A 21,589-nucleotide genomic window follows, 5' to 3' on the forward strand; every position below is an offset into this window, starting at 1 on the left:
TTCACCAAGCATCAATCTAATTTAAAAAAAGCAAATTTAAATGAAATATTTCAATGTAGCTACTTTTGACGTTTGATTGTTTGTAAATGACTTTCATTTCTTCAGAGCTAAAAGGGCTGAAGTGGTAACTCTCCTTCTTCTTGTGGTTCTGATAAAAAAAGACACTTCAAGAGAAACGTTTTCATCGGCTCGAAACAAAATTTCACCCTTTTCATTAGGTATTGTTATTTTCATAAGAGGACCCAGTTCCACAGGATGAAATATATTTTCTAAAGTTACAGTGTTTGATTACCTTCTCACTGTATGTAACAAACTAATATATTCTATTTGTAATGTTATTGAGTATACACAAAGTATAGCCCGAATTTCTTCATTTGACAAATTATGTCCGCCACGTGATAAAATGTAGGATTAAATATAAAACAATAATTCTTTACCCAAAAATAAAATTTCAACTAATAGTTTTTGTAGTTACATTTAGTCCTATGTTAGGTAAGGAGCGCCATCCAAAAAATAAGTAGTAAACTTGGATGAAAAGTATTTTAGGTTGATAATAAAACAATGACCATAAAAATATTTTTTCTGATTCTTACAATAGTAAGTTTTATTAAAAAAAATCAAACAATAAATGGTAAAACATATAAACCCATCAAAAGTGGACTATTAATCCAATATATAAGTATGTTGTTCCATTTATGAAATTAAGTAACTTACATTATAAACTAGAGCTACGAAATAAACATTTAATTAAGTTCTTGGTTATTCAATTGTTTCATCGTTCTCCAGTTTATTTTTACAAAAAAATTGTAGTCATCGAAATAAAAATCATTATACATTATATTTTGATAATGATTTCATATCAGAATTTGCTAAATTGTGTACATATTTACATATTGTTCAAACAGTGAACTTTGAAATCACATCTGAGCATTGATAGATTGCATATTTTTGTAAAATATACACAGATTTGCATGATTGCTCTGACAACAAAATGATCAAATTCTATTTTCAATTAGGGTGTACTAAACTTATAATACATCAATAAATATGGTGTTGAAATACACACAAAAAATTTTTTATAACAGATTCATGAAGAGGCGAGATTTTAACATATAGTTCTCTCATTTACAGGATGTTCGTAAGTTCTAAGAATATCAAAATTATTCATTCATTTTCTTTTTTCTCATAGAACACCTCTATATTTGTTAATTTCTCCTACTTCGAAGGTACAATACTTGTACTTCAAATATTCCCTATCAAAATGAGAATTAGGAAGTGAAGATATTTTGATTTTTTAGAGAAAATCGACAAAACTCTTTTAGTTCATGTTGAAATGTAGCAATTCACATTGATAAATTTTTGAAAAAGCTATATTTTGAAATGTATCTCAACTCTCTATAATTCCGTTGTTGAATTAAGTATCTGTAGAGCACGGGGTATGCTGAAGACAAGCACAGAAAAAAAATATTTTTAAGATTCTTAATTCAAATATTCGCTTATAAAAATTGAAATTGAAATTATATGAGATATAATTAAAAAATACTGGAAATAATACCTAATATCGGTACATTTTTCCATTGAGAAAAAATATATGTAAACGATTCTTTTCTAGTTGGGTTGTAATGATTTAGTGATCACATATCTATCTCTGATTCTTATAGAACCAAAAACGTTTATCTTTATATACAGGATCTTCCTAATTTCCTGCTACAAAAATCAGAAAAAAAGTATTATTCAGATATTTAGTTTTGCACAAAATATTATGTGGATACTAAAAAGTGTTGACTCCCCTTCCATATTAATTTAGAGAGAGATTTGTGAAAATGACCATAAATTATATTTGTCTATAGTGTATACATAGCTCAGTTGATTTTTTATGATGCAGTACACTACTATCAAGCATTCGACTGGTATTAGCTAAACTTGGAAACTCCAGGACCGGCTGTTATTCAATTTTTATTGAACGTTCAAATCTCTGAAGATAGAGCAACCATAATCAAGGAGCACATAATAAGGCATCAATTTAGAGAAATTTTATAAATTTCGAGTATTTTAACTGAAATGAGTACCTATAATATGATCTAGTTTGTACGTATAATTTTTTTACTGTTACTTAAATCAATTAGGTACTTTTTAATTTTAATTATTCCTCGATAAACGCTGTACAGGACACTATTATTAAATGAACACCAATTTATAAGAGACGAGATAAATACTTTGTAACTCATATGTATCGGCAGAAGAAAATCCCCATGCCATTCGAGAATGTTCCCAGTTAAAGTTTTCGGTTATAAATGACCAATTAGTAGCTCCTCACTTTAATGATCCTTTAAGAGAACGGATTTATTTCGACTTTTTCAGGGCCGGATTAAGATTTATAAGGCCCGGGGCTAAAATAATGACGGAGTCCCCTTAAGGAAATCGGAAACCCGTAAAAATAGAAAAAATAATATCAATAAATGCGTTCGATTTCTGGTATCATCACATCCAAACATACAGAATACAGACGGGGCCCTCTTGGACCTGGGGCTCGGGGCTATAGCCTCCCCAAGCCCCCAGCTTAATCCGGCCCTGGATGTATTTTCATTATGATAGGGCATCATGTCGTGAAAGTCCTGTTTAATGGCCCTCAAGATCTCCTGATTAAAAACCCTTTAACCATATTTGGGGACGATTGCAGCAACACGGAGATTATTAATAAACGACAACTATTAATTGATAGAATTATACTTATAAATTATATATCGGTAATTCAATACGGCAACTAACAATTCAGCAACTAAAATATGTAGAGGATACTAGGTTCCATTTGGAGAATCTCTTCAAATTATTTTCATTTTGTTGCAATTAATGTATTTTTTTAGTTCTTTGTGACTTATTACTGGTAGTATATCCCAACACATTAGCCAAGCGGGCTAAGGCGTCAACCAACGGATTCGCCGGTCGTAGGCACAAACGCTCAAATCTCGTTCACGCTGTGAAAATATATGTTTTTTTCCGTAAATTTTTTTCAGAAATTATCACTGCAAATTTTCTCTTTACATCAAAACAAATTTCACAACTGTCTGCCCTATGTTGGTAATTTAATATACTACCTACATAAGTATTACTTCTCAATAAACACTATACTTTATTATGGGGTTCGAGAAGAATTTTACATCCGTGAATACTCTGTTCGAGATTTACAGTACTAATAGCATAAAGAAAAATTTTATGTTTGGCAATAAATCGAACTAAATAGTGGGAAATAAAAATAGTTCAAGAAAACTGAAAACACGCTTCCACAGCGTATGAAACTGAAAAGTTAAAAATAAATATAGCTTAAGAAAACTAAAAAACACGCTTTCAAAGCACAAACAAAAACAAACAAAAAGTTGAAAATAATTTTGCTTAAATAAGCTCAAAACATTAATGAATGAAAAATAGCAGTATTATTGTGAAAAAGTCGTGGAGCGTTTTGTATTTCTCGCACATCGAGCACCCAACGTTTTTTTTCCACAATATTATTATAATTCTTCTTTCTTTTATATTTTGAAGTTATTTTAAAAAACTTATTAGTTTGATGCGCTATAAAATCGTGCTTTTTCTAAAATTTTTAAACTATATTTATTTGCTTGTTTTGTGTTTGTCCTTATTGTAATTCCATACAGTTTATCATTTTAGTCAGAAAACAGAATTTTTCAAATTGTTTTACCTTATTATGTAATACGTCAATGTGGTTGTTCTATATTTGTATATATTGGATATGAAAATCACTTATTGGATTCAAGAAAATATATTTTATAGGGTGCAATATTTGATACGAATTCCTAATTGATTTTTCGATAGCCGGTCTCCTAGAATTTCTTAGTTTATATAATATCACTTTAGCTCAACTATACGAGCACTGTAAATTAAAATGTCAATTTCACAAATCATCCTGTAAATTAATAAAGACGAGGCGTTTTTGCAATGCAAAGAATCATTACTCACCCTGTATAAATAATTATACAAGATATAATTAGAAGATAATTATAAAATCACTTTATCATCTTCACAATGGAAACAAACTCAATGACAAAAAATAGGGAACTATATTAACTGATTACCACTGATAGCAACTTCTTAGGGTATATAGAAGTAGTAGAGAAGCTATAATCATTGAATTTATGTTTGCAAATAACATACCAGTTCCAGTGACCAGATGTGCGAAAAGCCCCACAAAAAATATTTACTTATTTTGAGGACTTACGTCCTTACACTTTTCTAAGACTACCTCTATACTGTTATATTTAACCCTATAGAAATAATAAGACAACAGAGCAACCAGCAAATAATAATTTTATTTACATCTTTATTCCTTACCTACGTTATCACATAATTTAATACTTCTAGTTTAAGTCGGTATAGCGCATTCAAAATATTTTTATCACAAATTTAAATCCAAGTTATTGCATCCTATATTTTTTTATTCTAACAGACGATTGAGTTGGGAAGAAAATACATTCAGCTATTTCAAAGAAATATGTATGTTTTTATTCAGATCACCCATAATACACCGTGTCGTGTTTAAGATGAAGATACCTCCGGATTTTCCTTTGTTGAAAGAATTGAGAATTAGTCTTAATGAAGTGAAATGTAGAAAGTTGTTCAAAATATTATTCCAATACCATATACTAATTATCATGAGAAAACTCCAATTGTTTATCATTTAATTTCATTTTAAGATTTTCATAATTTTGCCATCTCAGAATCAAAATACCAGTGACTAAGAGAAAAAAACGAAATGATTGAGAACAGCATCTAGTAAAAAAAATGAAGATCTGTAGCATTTAACTTATGATACCCACAATATGGCTCCATTACTCACGGAAAATCAGCTACAATAAATGCTATGGAGCTGATGGTGATATTAATATCCATCATATTGGTTAACATCTCGGAGATAAAACACTCGCATTTTATATTTTAGCGGAACATTACACAACTCCTTTAATAAGCCTTCGTAATACATCATCTCAACTTAATATTGGCGGTTTTTAAATGATGAACATTTCCAAAAAAAATTATGTTTTGGTTCAGATTTGGACACATTTACTAATAATAGTGTTAAACTATTTCAAAACTTCAGGTACTGGACGAGGGATTATCCCCATTGAGTAATAAATTTTAAAGACTAGTACCTATTCTCAAAAAGTAAACGTCTGGTGTAATATTTTTCGAGATAGAATGATTGGTCCTTTTGTCAATAAAGATCATTCAAAGATGATCTTTTTAATAAACTTTTTCAAAAAAGAATTATGGTATGCATTAATATGTATTGTCAATTACATGGTGTATCTATCTTTAAAACAAGAAATGTTCGTCGTTGGTTAAGCAAAAAATTTCATATACGTTGGATAAAAAAGAACAATGATTTTGTATATAGATACCATTTAAAATAAAAATGTTAATCTTGACATGAGGTTATATTTTGAATATTTTTTTCAATATATATTTTCGATATGTTTAACCTCAAATATTTCAAATCGGCTTTTTTTTTGTTTAGTTGATTATATATTTAAAAATGAGGATACTCTGTATTATAGTACAAAATTCCTTCATGTAACGAAAAGATGGAAGTAACTTCATCTTGCGACATAATGTATATGGGTTTATGGTAGTTATGCAAATTCTTAATTTCTGTTAAAATTTACCTAGACTATATTTGCTACAATAAATATTATGAAATTTTAAAATTTCATAAGAATGACTCTAAAACATAAACAAGATAACATAAAATATATAAAATAACATTGAATAAATATTTCTAAAATATCTTACAAAATACAATTAGAAGTTCTATAGTTTCATATGAAATCGTTCACAGCTTTTTGGAGTGTAATGTAAGAATATGATTGATTGGAAAAATAAGTGAAATATTCTTTTAAATCTAAATATAAAAGTTTGTAAATGGAATGGATGGAAAACTGGGAATAATTAATTGGACTTATAACAATTATATATTATTAGAGAATTATTGCAAGCGGTATTCATTTAATTATTAAAAAATATGAAAAAATTTGCTACTTCTGTGTGGTTTAAATTTTTTCTCGGTTCCATAAAAACAAATTAAGTATCTATTGAGTAATTTTGATTTGAAGAACTTCATTTTGTACACAAGATTAGATAAAATGTCTACAAATACAATTCGAGCGTACAATTACAATTGTACGCACAAGTACAATTAAAAATGAGTATATGCTGCCTCATATTTGCAGTATGTAATAGAAGTAGTGTTAGCGGTAGTGAACGACATCTATCGTATTTGTCTTAACAAGAACTATAATTTATCACAAATTTTAAAAATACTACTAATATTCGCAAGCAAAGGCATAATCAATGGATTCCAAACACAGAAAAACACGAATGATCAACGGAGGCAGTATTGTTTCAAAAGTAAGTGTAGTACGTTATAAAATATATTTATGAAATATTTGTGTACTGATCTAACAATTCCAAAATTTCAAAAGACTATGTAAAACAATTTATTACTCAGAAAAAAGTGACAACTCTTTAAGTGAAGCTACTTTTGTTATTTTCAGAACAAAGGATTCAAAAAAAACTTCGTGTGTTAATTTATCATTGCTCCTTGATGAGAAAAAACTACTGTACAAGCTCAGCAATGGCTTCAAAAGTGTTATAAGGACTCCGCTCCATCGAGAAGAGCAATGTGACAATGCATGAAACATTGATTCATGGATTGCAACCAGTGAACCTCATTCAAAGTATCCAAATGCACAACAGTGAGCTCCAAAAGGGAGAGACAATCAATAGTGAAAACCACATAGAGTTGTTGGATCGTTTGAATGCAAAAATCAAAGAAAAACAATGTCATATATTGGAGAAAAAACCACTGTTTCATCAAGACAATGCACCGATTCTCAAGTCGATGGCGACGATGGTTAAGTTATACGAATTAAGCTTCGAAATGCTTCCTTATCTACCTTATAGTCCAGATCTGGCCCCCTGTGACTACTGGCTATTCGCTGATCTCATAAAAATGCTCACCGTTAAGAAAGTCAACTCTAATGAATAAGCAATTGCTGAAACTGAAGCCTATTTTGATGCAAAAGGCAAATCCTTCTATAAGCGGCATCGAGAAGTTATAGGAGCGTTGGAATGATTATATTGCTCCTGAAGGAGATCACATTGTTAACTAAAATTGAAATTTTTGGCAAAAAACGTGTTTTTCTTAGTTAGTCACACGGCTTTTGAGTAATGTGTTATGTTCACAATGAAAACAGTAACGGATGCATAATGGATTTTGTTTTAGTAGCAAAGTTTTTATTTTTCATAATTAAGAGAATATCGTTTGTCACAGTTTTTCCCCATTTTTTAAAAATAAATGCAATATTACTAGCAATTTGTCCGTCTGTCTGTAGCAGCCATATCTCCTCACAGGAATAATGTTTTTTGCATTTAATTGTAGGTATTATATTTTCAGTTGTTCTCTCAAAAATAAGTAAATTGACTACATGATGTAAAGACTACAAGGTGTGCTATAGCGCACCAGCTGGGAAGCAGCCGATGAGAATTCGCTCCCAAAGAGATGCGCAGAATGATTCGAAAATGAGCCCTCGGGAAGAACACACTTTGTAATCTTTACATCGAGAATTGGCTATTTGTAATTGTGATATTTTGATAAAGACCGCAACAGCTCGAAACGTCAAATTTTTCATGGAAACTTCTTTTTATTATTTAAGATTTTTGTTAATATTGACTAATTGCTAATATTAAAAAATGCTCTATGGTCTCTCGCACCGAGAGTGACGACTTTTTTACTTGTTATTGATATATAATTGTTATTCTTTGAGTTGTACACGTTCTAAAAATACAATCTTTAACTGTCAAGTTTACATAATTCAGGTATGAAATTTGAAGTACGATTTTAGACATGTATATTGAATTGCCTAAAAGATTTCACAGAAAATTATTTCTTTGTGAGTGTAATTAAGGTGGAATTGCAATACGTTAAATACCTTAAAGAATATCTAACTTCATCCCAAGGACTCTTCTACAAAGAGAAGAACGGTCTACTTTTTGTGGTGTCACAAATTACATTAAATCCTATGAAAATTTTCATCTTAGTGCTATTGACAAGAACAATGGATATATTGAATCTATTCAATATTTTTTCAATCCTTTGAGTTGATATATTGCTCCGTATTTTTTTACGGTCTGTTACTTTCAAACTTAAGAAGCTACTCACACTACACAAGTAATATCATGTAATTTGTGACGCCTGAAGAATCTGATAGATTTGTTTAAGAAGACCGTCCACTTTGTGGAAGAGTATCTGTCACTTGTCTGATATAACTAAGCTATTTCAGATGCAACCGCACCAAAGTATCATTAAGTTCTTAAATATATTATGTACATAGTAATTTCATGGTCCTAAAATAAATTAAAATTTATGTGCTTGCTTAAATTGATTTTACCTTATTGATCAAAATAAATGGCAAGCAATTAACATTGTATAAAGTTTCTTTTGTAGTCGAATTGAATTATTAAAGCTGTAGGTACATTGTCATATTGTAGGAAGAAACATTAATTAACTATTTTGAAATGCATTCACTATTGCTTTGAAGCTCTCAATACTTCCTGTGACCATTCCTAATATGGATATTAATAAAATAAAACTATTTTTGAAAATAACCAAAAAAGAAAGCTCTTCGTGAGAATATTTTGTTACTAGATCCAAAATAGCCGGAAACACCATGCATAGAGCTGAACTACTGATAGCTCCAACCAGGGATATAAAATGATTGAGAAAAGGAATTGCTTCGGCCAAAATAACTGAAAAAGAAATACCTCAATTTAATCCCTAGTTGAAAGTAAATTGATATTTGTTACTGTAAAATGTGACCAAAATATAGATATTCAAGTTTTTAGATTTTGTAGATGTTTACTAACGGATTGATACCTCTCTTGCCTAGAGACTGTCTATGTGTTATTCTATTTATAAGTCTACAAACAGGCGTATTGTGATCAAACAAAACTCTAGATACTTGGTGTTTTTACAAGTTCAACATCAAAAATATGAGCAAAGTAGCATAATATTCACCTTTTTCTAGATATTGGATAGAAATTATATATTTGAAATCTGGAAATTCTGTGGTCGTAGAAACAGTTTTTGCTTTCTTAAGAGCAAATTTCATCTACTGTAACATATCGTTGAATAAATGCACTCAGATTCCCTTTAGCGATATATATTAAATGGTTTAACTTAAAAAAATTTCATCTATTTGGTAACACTTAGTAGTTTCTAGATGATAGTTAAAGATAATATATAGGGTAATTCAGAAGTGGGCGGGTTAGAAAAATTTATGTTGAATTTAAGGTAAACGGAAATAATCTTAAGTACCTATAAGTTCCACCAAAGTAATGTTATTATGTTAACGTCAAAAGCTAAGTGATTAAACAAAAAATAATTCCTTCACGAGAAAATGTATTGTGAAAAAACATGTCAAATTTATTTTGAAAATACTAATTCTAATGAACATTTGGTAAGAATTACGACAATAGTAATGTTAAAAGTGGTACTGTCAAAAAACTGCGGTAAACATATTGTATTCGTTTGGTTTTTGATAAAAGACGAATGATGTAAAGAAGGTTTTTCAAAAGACTCTCTAGAATATCAGGTTTGTTATACGGCTTCGAACGTCCAGCATTTGGAATATGTTTATCATGCCATGTTTACCTAAATTTTCTATTAATTTTATTCACAGATGATTGGAAAATCTGTTACTGGATATTTTGCAATGAACAAATTATTGCATATCCTTTGTGGTATTTTCATTCCTCTAAAGATTTCCTTTGTTGTGTTGACTTAGATAAGCCATAATTTACAGTTAAAAACGTTTATTGATTTATTTTATTCAATATTACTTCCAAAAGATATATCACACGACATACAAAAACCTCACCACAGCATCTGTAATAACGTAATTCCTACGAAATGTAAATAAGAAAATAGTTATTTTAAAATAGAAATCGATTACCAAAATATAATACTCTTTTTGAAATGTATTCCGAGCTGTCGAATAATAATTATTATCCATGGGGGAATTCAATAACCGCTGAATTCAAAGTTTTATAACAAAATTGTAATCTCGCAATTCCCAGTTGATTGTGGGTTCTCCTCAGTTAATCAAAATATCGAAGGATTTTTACCAAAAAAGACAGGCACCAGGTGGGAACCATAGTTAGTGGATAAAGTGGAGTTAATACAACCATAGCTGTCTGTTCTAGTGCTGTTGGACAGTACATATGTGGCGAAATGGAATGAAATGGCCACATATACACAAAAAACTCACAATGCCTAAACCCTGCATGAATCCTTCATCTTATTATTTCCTGAAGATTTCATATACTTCATTCATATATAATGATTTGATAAGAAGTATGTTGGGCAAACTAAGAGATCTGTTAATATTCTGATAACCTAGATTATTTGAAATATGAATGCATAGAAAAATAGGATATGTCAAGAGACTATTTTTCACATTCAAATCTATACTTTATTACTATAAGAAATTAATGTGATTTTCTTGCCGATGTCGTTTTCCCGTTAGAATTGTTTTTCGGGAGAGGGGGCACAGTAATGATGGTAACGAACAGTTGAGTTACTTTCTATTATCGTAATATTATCGTTCTCAAATTTAAATTCTTAATTCACACCAAAACGCTTAATGGTATCATCATATTATTGTGGTATTACCCTGTCACCTAGATATTCCCGAATTTACATATTTTATCAAAAATATATGAATATATCATTTTTAGTATGGCTACTATCCCGTTGAATTCCTGAATTTTATTAAATATTGTAATCACAAAAAAAATTTCTTGATCAATGACTCTAGGTTGTGGAATATTTTTGGAATAGGTTTTTACTTTTTTAATACGTACATGTCACAATAACCATTGCTGCTCTGAATACCAGTTCTCCCATAACCGGATGCCTGATGTCTCCTAGTCGTTCATGTATTGTCGGCCACATAATACCGATAGCAATGTAAAATTGAAGACAATATGTTAGAAGTATACCAGCCGATATTACTATCTTAACTGCTTGATATAATCTGGAACGAGAAATGAATTTGTCAACTGTAACAACAAATAATTGTGATGAACTTGTTAAACTGGATTCATACAAGAAATAATAAAATAAATGAAATATGAAAGTTGTCCTTATACAACATGTCTACACTGTACGAGAAATAATAAATGAAATTATATGAATTGCTATCAAAATTCTCGTTTCCCCACGCAAAGGACAATTTTGAAAGTGCGCATACGAACTGTCCCTTAAGCTATTATTACCAACTTCACTACCTTATTTTAAATTGAAATTGATCTGCAGTACATATAAACTTACTTTTAATAATACTTCTTTTTTCTGCTAGTTTCTTCAGTAAATTAGAAGATATTTAAAATTCCAATACGTTGACTAGTTTTGTAAGGAGAGGTAAAAAAATTTTGATTTCATAGTTGCTATAGTGCGTAAGAATAGCAATAAGTTTATAAAAAGAACACAAAAAAAATTTTTCTGAAATATTTAGGAAATAGTCTTCAAATCGCACAATTAGCGGAAAAATGGTTAAAACTAATGAAAACCCTAATTTTCCTCAATTTTTTGTAACGTTTATATTATTATTTGAGTTTCTTAAGCAAAATTTAGAATCTTGAAGCATTCAGAAAATCCAGATAAAATAAACAAATAACCAATATATTCTATGAATATACATGGTCTATATTATTCAAATATATTCAAATATGTACACACTCCAGTACTTCATATATTCACCATGTACCTGTAATGTGTATTTATTGAACTTTCATCACATTTTTCTTGATAAATAATGAAATAAAATATAAACATATATTTATGTATCTAATCGTCTTAATTTTGGATTTCTACTGTTATAAAATTAGTTTTCTTATAATTTTTGAAAGAGAGGTAGAAATTTGACGTTTGGACTACTTTCAGTTTTATCAAAATCTGATTTGACACTGATAATTTGCGTATTTATATTAATCAATCGATAATCTACATCATAAAAAAATAAAATCGAAATAGAAATCTGCTTCAAAAAGGAAAATTAATTTTTCCTTAGTTTTTACATCTCGAAAATATGAAGCAGTCATTGATTAAATTATTTGCAGTTGTATTGAAATTTACAAAATAGAGCTATAAATTTTACTTAAATTATTTAGGTCTTTTTTATCATTTATAGCTTTTCCGTTCTTATGAATGTGAACCATTTCTAAAAATTCTTTTTTTCGTGTATTAGATTCCGTTCCAAGAATTTTTGATTCTGTCATCATGTCTGTTATGACTTATACTAATATCATATTTATTTGAATAATTCGATAGTTGCTGGGAAAGTTTTTGAAAATATGGTAAGGAGAAATATTTTGTGTTTTGATGATACGCTTCAATTTCCTAATTGATCATGGTATCTATTTATCCTTTCTTTGAAAATGTTGTTACCATTTTTTCTAAATTATTATTTTTTTTCAATGCAGTTTTTGCATCTAAATCTGGGATCGAATAATTGGATGGATCTATCAACCAAAATGGTTTTTTTATTACAAAATTCGCATCAACCGTATACTGGTTATTAGCGATTTAGTAAAGATTAAGTATTTTATCTATGAATAATTGTTAAATTAAATTTATGATAGAGATCTGTTTAGGGTAATTTTTAAGGTAAATTGTATTTTGGTCCTAAAATTTCACGTATTGTTCCGAGTGGTAGATTTGATGATGATCTTTCTGAGTTAAGAGATGGACATTCTGCGATTATGTGTTTTATAGTTAATTTGCAATTACAGTTGCTACATTTTGGTTCGGGTTTCGCATCAAATAAGTAGTTGTGCGTCAGTCGCGTATGGCCTAGACGCAGATGTGTTAGAAGAACTTCATCTCTGCGATTTTTCGGTAGTATTGACCATTATCAACCAAACTTATTATCACTGATCTTTTTTGTAACATATAAGCCTTTGCCATATAGATTATGAGAGTTGTTCTGAAGAACAGTTTATACTGGCATATAAAAAAAGTCACTCGGTGCTAAATTTGGATAATAGGGCAGATGAGGGAGCTACTCAAGGATTTTTGCCATAGGAACTCCACAGGTGTGTAAAGATATTTTTTTTACACCAACTATTGTTCTTTTTTCTAAACTTTTCGATAAATCTACCCGATAAGTTTTAAATTGTTTTAGTACGAAACTTTTTCTTTGGCGCTGATTCCCTACAATAAATCCTTTTTTTACTAATGTTTGGTATCTGGTACCTTGCAGTGACTCGGTTACAAAACGGCACAAAAACAGTAACAATAAAGATGTCACACGTTTGAATATGGGGTCGGCTCTGAGGAAACGTGGCACCCACAATCTCTCGCACTTTACGTATTTGAAGGGCCACAATGAACTTTAGTAGACCACTTTTTAATCATTAAAATTGGCTTAGAGTCAGTTACTGTAACTAATATACTTATTATGTACCCTGAGGTTAGAGGCAATATTTTTTATGATTTTGCTGATCTGTTGTTTTAATAGCGTATGTTCATCATTTGGATTTGACTAAAACTGTTTAATCTCATATAGCTGAATATCAATCCTCTTTTCCACACATTTCTAGTCAAACTATCATTATTATAATTATGTTTATTACCATTAATCATACTTACGGTTGTTCTGGAGGTAAATTCAGAGTGATACTACCCTGTATCGCATCTCCAAATTTCAGGTATCCAATAAAACCAACAGTTATATATAATGCTGTAACAATAACCATTCCAACATTCAGCACTCCAAACGTTCTGTCGAAGTCGCTTGGCTTCTTCATCTCATTCTGAAGCGGTAGTACCTAAAAAGAATTTTCTAAGGGATTTCGCCTCAAACAATAAAGTATAAGAAAAAGAGTCGAGTAAGTATGAATCATTGTATTTGTCAGATAACTCACTCACTGAGTTAATATCCTCTTAAATTTTAAGAGTCCTCAAAAATTCAAGTCCAGCTGATATCAGGAATATTATGCTTGAAAACAATTAGACTTTTTCTACCACAAACCTGAAAATGTTTTGTCTTCCTGGAATCATAAAATCGCATTTATTCAAATTATTCACAACAAAAATTCAAACAATCGATGAGGACAACATATTATTAGGACAGGGTGAAATTTCTACGAAAGTTCAACATATCTAGGATTCTCTTTATATTTTCGATACATATGAATGATTTTTAGTAATATGATTTTTTCATGCATTCAAAGGAGACAGCATTTAATCTAATAATTATGTTACGATTATGATGTTTTTCATACACTTGGTCAGACAAGTAAGATTTTTGGTATTTTTTATAAATCAAGTGAATATTACAAATGGTGGATTGCTTTGCATGTATTACTTGCGGTGGACAAATGCAGTAACAGATGGTTCAGACCGATGGTGACGAAAATATTGAGAAAGTGAAAATTGTCCTATTTAGAAGTGATATTAATAGATATCCTCTTGTTGTGAAAGCTAATACTAGATTATGTAACAACTGCGAATGAAATAAAAGCTTTTCAAGATGCATTTCGTGTAAATATATTATGGAAAACATAATCTAATACCTACTATATATGTGGGCAGAATGAAAACATATTAAGATTGAGTATTGAATGCCGTGTCAATATTTTTTTGAAGAAAAATATCTATGCTTCTGAAAATACAAGAGCATCCCTGATACTTCAGGAGTAGTTTTAATGGAGTTGGGGTTTTATGCCTATAAAGACTTTACATTAGCTTGCTTCAAACTATCATTGTTCCAAGTTCCAGAAAAACTGACTTCTCTTATGAAATCCTTGGACTTTTCAGGGGTAGTTTTAAAGGTTTGGAGTTGTTTTGGGATTTTTTCCAATTATGACTTTCAATCAGCTCACTTTGTACCCACAATGTGCCAAGCTTCAACAGTTAGCCAAAACCACTTTTTTTCTTTCCAGGGTAACTTCGGCCACGATGAGGTTGGGAGGGTTTTGGGATTTCGTGCCCATTGAGACTTTTAATTAGTTTTCTTCAAACTATCAATGTGCCATTAATCAAAACCCAATTCTCATAAGTATTAACCGTGATACTTTCATTTACGTAGTCTTAGAGTAATATTCACTTACATTAGGTGTGGATTAAAATTAATGCAGCATATCCAGGTACAGACTACTTCATATTAATATTGCTCCCACATTTAATGTTTGACAAAAATTTTAAATGGAATTCACTGAATCTTCTAAAATGAAATATGTAGAGGGTGGAAAATATATTAAGTGAATTCTTTCAAACTAGATACCCTATTTTATTTCTATTTACTAGCTCGAAAATGAGTAATGGTTTGCCGACAACTACCAGGATCAATAGTTTCAAATAAAACTAACGATTAAAAAATATTTGTGAATTTATCCCAAAATCTGCTTATTATAGACGATTTAAAATTTTTGTTCAATAAATAGGTACTAATTAAAAATAACCAATCAAAATAATAACAATAGAAAATTAATGAGATTTGTGGTAGGACCTAAACAGTATTGACTATAAATATTGCTACCATTATTTGATTTATATAGTTTCCATCTTGGGGTAATTAAAAATTTTGGGATAACTTTATTATGTTTCTGTTTCAGTTCATTTCTCATTGTTTCTATTTTGTTTTCAATAAACGCAACTTTATTATTATTATTAGGGTAATTTTTTTTGTTCATATACGGCCACAGAAAAGTGCCTAATCGTGTACAATCTGAGCTAATTACTATACATAAAATGGCTTCTCATAGCAATCCACAAATTTAAATTTTGTCGCACTTCCACACTTTGTGCCGTAGCACTTCGTTCTGTTAATATTGGATTTCCATTAAAAGAATTGCAATTTTAGTTATTTTCCTGTGAGATAGATAACCCAAACAAGTTTTTGTAGTCGTGGTTGCGTTTATTAGAGATTTACTTTACATTCAAACAAGTGGCAGCAATTTTTTATTTTATCCAAGGTAAAGATGCAACAGACCGAATCGCACATATGGAGATAAAAAAATATATGCCTCATATTGAAAATCGCATATTTCAAAAGATTTTCTTTAAGAAATTTCAATTTGAATGACTATTTGTGTCTTCTATTATGTTTTCCCAAAATTTATATTTTTTCTGTTTAATAAACTTGCTTTGGAAAACATTGTAGGTATCCGTCCACATTACAAAATTGGACTAAGGTTTTCTCCAACCTTAGAAGCATATGTTTACACATCTAAACGTTTTTCTTTGTTTGTTAATTAGAAATCACAGTCCGTCTGTTAAAATCTGAGAGCCAAGAAAAATAATTCTTACAATTTGAAGCTACGTGATTCTTAAAACAAGAGAGAGTAACCAAAGTATACATACATATACCAGATAAAGGGGAAAAGAGTAATAAATAGAAAAATATACGAAATATCTCATGTAGTTGCATTGGATTTGTTGTTCGTCCTATAATTTTGTGGAATCATCTTGAAAAGAATTTATTGACTTTATAAATTTTTTGTATGAGGCATTTTCTTCATGTATGTGAATTATAAAATTGAAAAGGAATTCAAATTATACTGAAAAACTCCAAAATTATCATTGGTTATAATTTTATACCCATTTATGTAATTTATGTAATCTACGTTCATGTTTATCCTTCCAATTGCGGCTGATAGTAAGTTCTGTATAGTTCAAATATATTTCTATCCAAGGCACATCATGTGGTTGTAATAAAAGTTGATTTTAATTCCACTCCCTCAAATTAATGAGAGCGTTTACATTTTTTGTCTCCTTGTCTAATCGCAAAACTATGAACTACCTTTTGATGAAGTGACATTATTTCAAGTCTTAAAACTTCAAATATCTCAATAATAAGTAAACAAAAAAAGTTAATTTTTACTACAATGGAAGTGAATAATATTCTAATCACGTCGCTGTGAATTTGGTCACATTACAAAAATAATGGGAGATTTTCACACTTTGATTTCCCTTTATTTCTTCTTGATACGTTTTATTTCTTTTCCTCGTATATTTTAGTTGAATGAAAAGTATGGAGAGGTGTATTTACTCTTTTCCTGAAACGCCATTTTCAGGAACCTATCATCATTTTCTATATTCTGAATACGTAGTAATAATGAGTCAAATTTTTTCAGTAACGTCATCTCTACGCAAATAAGTTCTTATTAGTCTACATCTGATTGCTTCCATTACCAATGCAACGAGAGTGAACTTTAAAATTAAATTTACAATTAAAACGAAGGATCTTCATTTTATACTATGCTTTTTTTATTCGCACACCGACAAGAAATAATATTGTTCTTGGTAATCGAATTCTGATTAGCTACCTCATGTTTGTAACCATAAATTACAAATCACCTAGTTGTGGAAAAGTTTATGATAATATTGTAAATGAAAATACATCTTGTGAAATCACACATTCTTGGAACATGCAAATATTTTAGAGGCTTTTTTCAAAGGATTAGTTACAGTGAATTTAGATCAGGAGAAATTTCATTATTGATGAATATAAGAAACAATACAATCATATATTGAGAACCAACCGCTTTAGCAGCTAATAGTAATGAAGGTTGCCCGTTAGTTTTTAACACTATAACGGCCAGTTGCATAAGCCCACACCCTAATTGGCACTTTAACTAAAGGTTCCTTTAAATGAAAGGGACCTTTACCTTAATCTTTAAATTGAAGTGGTTCCATAATCAATTTGTAACGGTCTATTGAGTAAATGCTTCTTTTAGGTGTTAAAAGAAGGTAGGGAAGTCTGGCCGTATTTTAAAAGTATTTCATAGGAGCTACGGACAATATTCTGTACTTTTCCAATATATGTCGTTAAAAAAAGAAACAAAATGAAACGTAAAGTGTGTGTTGAAGAGTGTTTGTTTTGTCACTAACATTTATTTCATTTCAATTTTTTATTTCAATTATTCAATTCAACAATTATTTTTATTATTTTTAGTGGTAGGCATTAAACGTTTCACATGGTTGATGCACAATTATTATTTTCAATTGTATTGATTTTTTTATTCAGGTTGCAAAGTTCATAGTACCAATTTTGGGAATAACTAATATTAATTGAAGAGGTGAATAAATATGAGGAAATTATTGAAAATAAAGTAACAAACAATTTTTTATTGCAATGACTTGAAATGGACATTGATACCAGTGGTATCTTGATCTAGTTTACATTTATTTACTTTGAAAGTGGATTCAACACGAAAGTGTCTATAGGGGATGTGTTCAGCAGTTCCAAGCTAAATACGAGAATTTGTAGAAAGATCTAAAGATTAAGTTATTTGATGTTTTGCATATGATCTGTTGTGTTTTGCAGAGTACATCTACTGTACTGGCGTGCAGCAAAAGCGAGCAGAAGCTACAATCAGAAAAAGGTCTCGTAAACTAAAGAAGCCTGTGAACCTACAACTTGGATCAATAAATAATCCGCTGATAGAAGTAAAAAATAAATATGGAAAGAAAAGAAGCACGAGAGTTAGAGAAGCACAAAAAAATGATTCTTCTCAATCTTCAAATTAAAAAATTAAAAAATTTAAACTCTCAATTTATTATTTTATTTATATTATATATTATTTAATTATTTAATATACATAATTATATTATTTTCCTTCAACTTTTTATTTCTTAGACCTTTTTATGTTTCCCGTGATAATTTTTCTTGATTTCCTTTTCTATGGAAATCATGTTAAAATTGACATTTCGACCTACTTCCGTCAATTTGCATAATTATATTAATTATCAGATCATCTAAATCATGAATATCAAAATAGAGATAAAATCAAAATACAAATCAAAATAGAACTGAAGTCTTACTTTAGTTATTTAGATCTTTTTTATCATTGATAACTTCTCCTTTGTGAACCATTAATAGAATTTATTAATATTTATAATTGAATGTATGTTTCTAGAAATGGTTCACAAACAAGGAACAAGAAAGCTATCAACGATAAAAAAGTTATAGATTAAGTAAGGGTGTTTTTGTGAAAATAATTAAAAATTTTGATATTTGGAAGAATGTCTTTTATTTAAACTAGAGTTTTGGAAGTTTGTCTTCACAATGTTAAGGATCATGAAGAACTAATTACTTATAATAATATTTAATATGCTAGATCTGTATGTTATATTCTCTATTTAAAATTATACCTACATTTATTGCTCAAAAACCTTTATCTTCACTTTTAGGAAATACTAAAATAAATTCTTTTACAAGATGTGTATACCAAGTGTTATTCGAATGGAAAACTTTCGCTTCCAAATTATAGTGAACTAAAAATATTGATTGTGGGCTTAGTTATTAAAAATCTTTCGAAAAGATCCATGGCGTCATATGTTTCCAAATAATTTTTTCGATGTCGATACATTTTTCGTCTTCAGATTATAATATTTTCCACTTGGGATGAGCTTGAGCTCGAAATTAATGTAGCCATCGTGATGTAAATCTTTTATTATTTAAAACTTATAGAAAATATGCATCGGTCAGCTTAGAATTCTAACATAAACATAACCTAAGTTTGCATTCGAAGCTGAAGGAGACTTTAATCTGCTAAAGTGAAACATTTCCGACTTTACCTTGAAGTTTAAATTAAAAGAACATTTACACTAAACGGCAATTACGAAACGCGCGACTTAATTCAATAGGAATTTTAAATTTAAAGCTTCCTTTAAATGTATTATGAAACCATTTGTAACTACTTTACACCAATCATCACCATGACAATTCATATTACAACTATTTTTTATCAGACATTAGATTTTGTCTTAGTTTCATTTTGAGAATTTCATTTTCACAGCCTACCAGTTCGAGTTAAAACATTGACATGCAAACACAGATGCTTGAAATAGACATTTTTGTTATTTTCCATTCTTACTACTTGTATGTATTGTACGCACATAGGTTCGAAATTCCAATAACCCTCATATTCCTTACCATTTTCGTTCAAATAACTATCAGAGATTTGATGGTTTATTGTATCTTTTCCAAACTTGTTGAATGGTCCGTTGAAATTCCAATATCCCCAAGTACTCAAGATAAACACGATTATTACTACTACTGCATATGAATGTAATATAAGTAATTGAATAAAGTAATTTCTTACCAGTCCTATTCCTTCGAAAGCAAAAACGGCAGTTCCAAAAAACAATGGGATCGTTCCAAAGCTGGCAATATAATTACGCTCAGTTACATCTGGTAGACCATCAGATATTGAATAATATAAAACAACGACTATTCCAACTATCATTAAAATGTTGGCTACTGTGGAAAACGGAGCGAGGTATTTCAAATTTCGTACCAACGAAGGTAATAAAATTGGTACCAAAATTATAACCATGAGTAAATGGACATCTACTTCATAGCCATTATAATTGAGAACCTGCAAAAATATACACGTGAAAAGATATGTAAATTACGAGAAATACGAAACGTTTTGGAATTAAAAAAAGTACAGAATAACTTTATTATCTACATTAGCGACTGAAATTCTATTTATCCACACAGTCACCAAACGAATTTATTATTTATTATTTATTAATATATTGGTAGAGTGATCGACTTAGCCTCTTAACGTACCTTGGCTCACTTGAATTCGTAGCAATATTTTATTTTTGTTAAAACCCAAAATGATTATATTATATCATTTTTAAGATATGTATGATATGATTTACTGTTTTATTTCTAGTTGTTATTTATTTACAAATTATCCTTTTCGTTCTCTTTGTTAGAAAAATCTGTATTTTGTCAGTTTCATTTTAAAAATCATATTGTAATCATGTCTACTAATTTTCCGGTTTAGTTGAAAATGTATGTAAATAAACGTTACCCAGTTCTGTTTTTTATCTTAAATTCAGGAAACTGCGAAATCAGAACTTTGTGAAATGAATAACATAGGATACAAGTAGAGATTCTGTGTTGTTAATTTAAATGAACCGCGAAAATAAATGAGTTCTGCCACGTACCATCGAAGACTCTTGCATCGAAAATCTGCTAGAAGTAAGTTTGCATTTATTCTTACGGTATGTTTTGTGGTGACGCGTTAGCGCAGCGACTAATGGTGATTAGGGGATCAGTAGCCCCCCATTTTCCGTGAAAATATAATCAAGACTAGAAAACATGCAGTAGTTGGAATAGTAAAAAGTTCACCATTGGATTGAAAGAAGGAAGAAATAAGGATTTATCTTTGAAAGCACTAAGTGACACAATTTTTAGCAGCAGATATGAAAGCTTACGAGTAGTTCAACAACACTTCATAGATATACTGAACACACTGGAAAATTTTGGAGCAACTGACGCAAAAACTGTTGGAGATGCCCACGAATTGATCACATGTATTACCAAGTTTGAGTTTATTTTTGTATCAAATGTTGTAAAGCACTTTTATGAAAAAACTTACAGAGTTTCAAAGTACATACAGAATCATAATGTATCCATTCATGAAGTAGTCTAGTTTGATAAATGAAGAAAAGCTTCAAAAGGTTTTTACTGAAGCAATTGATTTTAGTAAAAGA

The 21,589-nt window shown here is 29.7% G+C and overlaps 1 protein-coding gene across 6 annotated transcripts in view; it reads right to left on the reverse strand.

The window, feature by feature from the left end:
• Window positions 1-576: 576 nt before the first annotated feature.
• The window catches only part of LOC130903921 (proton-coupled amino acid transporter 1-like), a 106,853-nt gene continuing 85,840 nt past the window's right edge, over window positions 577-21,589 (reverse strand). For all 6 annotated transcript variants that reach the window (XM_057816307.1, XM_057816312.1, XM_057816310.1 and 3 more), the window contains 4 exons: window positions 20,182-20,457; window positions 13,721-13,899; window positions 10,933-11,105; window positions 577-8,817 (listed from right to left, as the gene is read on the reverse strand). In XM_057816307.1, coding sequence (XP_057672290.1) covers window positions 8,573-8,817; window positions 10,933-11,105; window positions 13,721-13,899; window positions 20,182-20,457 — 873 coding nt within the window. In that variant the 3' untranslated portion in view covers window positions 577-8,572. The remainder of the gene's footprint in view (window positions 8,818-10,932; window positions 11,106-13,720; window positions 13,900-20,181; window positions 20,458-21,589) is intronic.

This window comes from Diorhabda carinulata, chromosome 2 (genome assembly GCF_026250575.1).
Source record: "Diorhabda carinulata isolate Delta chromosome 2, icDioCari1.1, whole genome shotgun sequence".
Lineage (NCBI taxonomy): Eukaryota > Metazoa > Arthropoda > Insecta > Coleoptera > Chrysomelidae > Diorhabda > Diorhabda carinulata.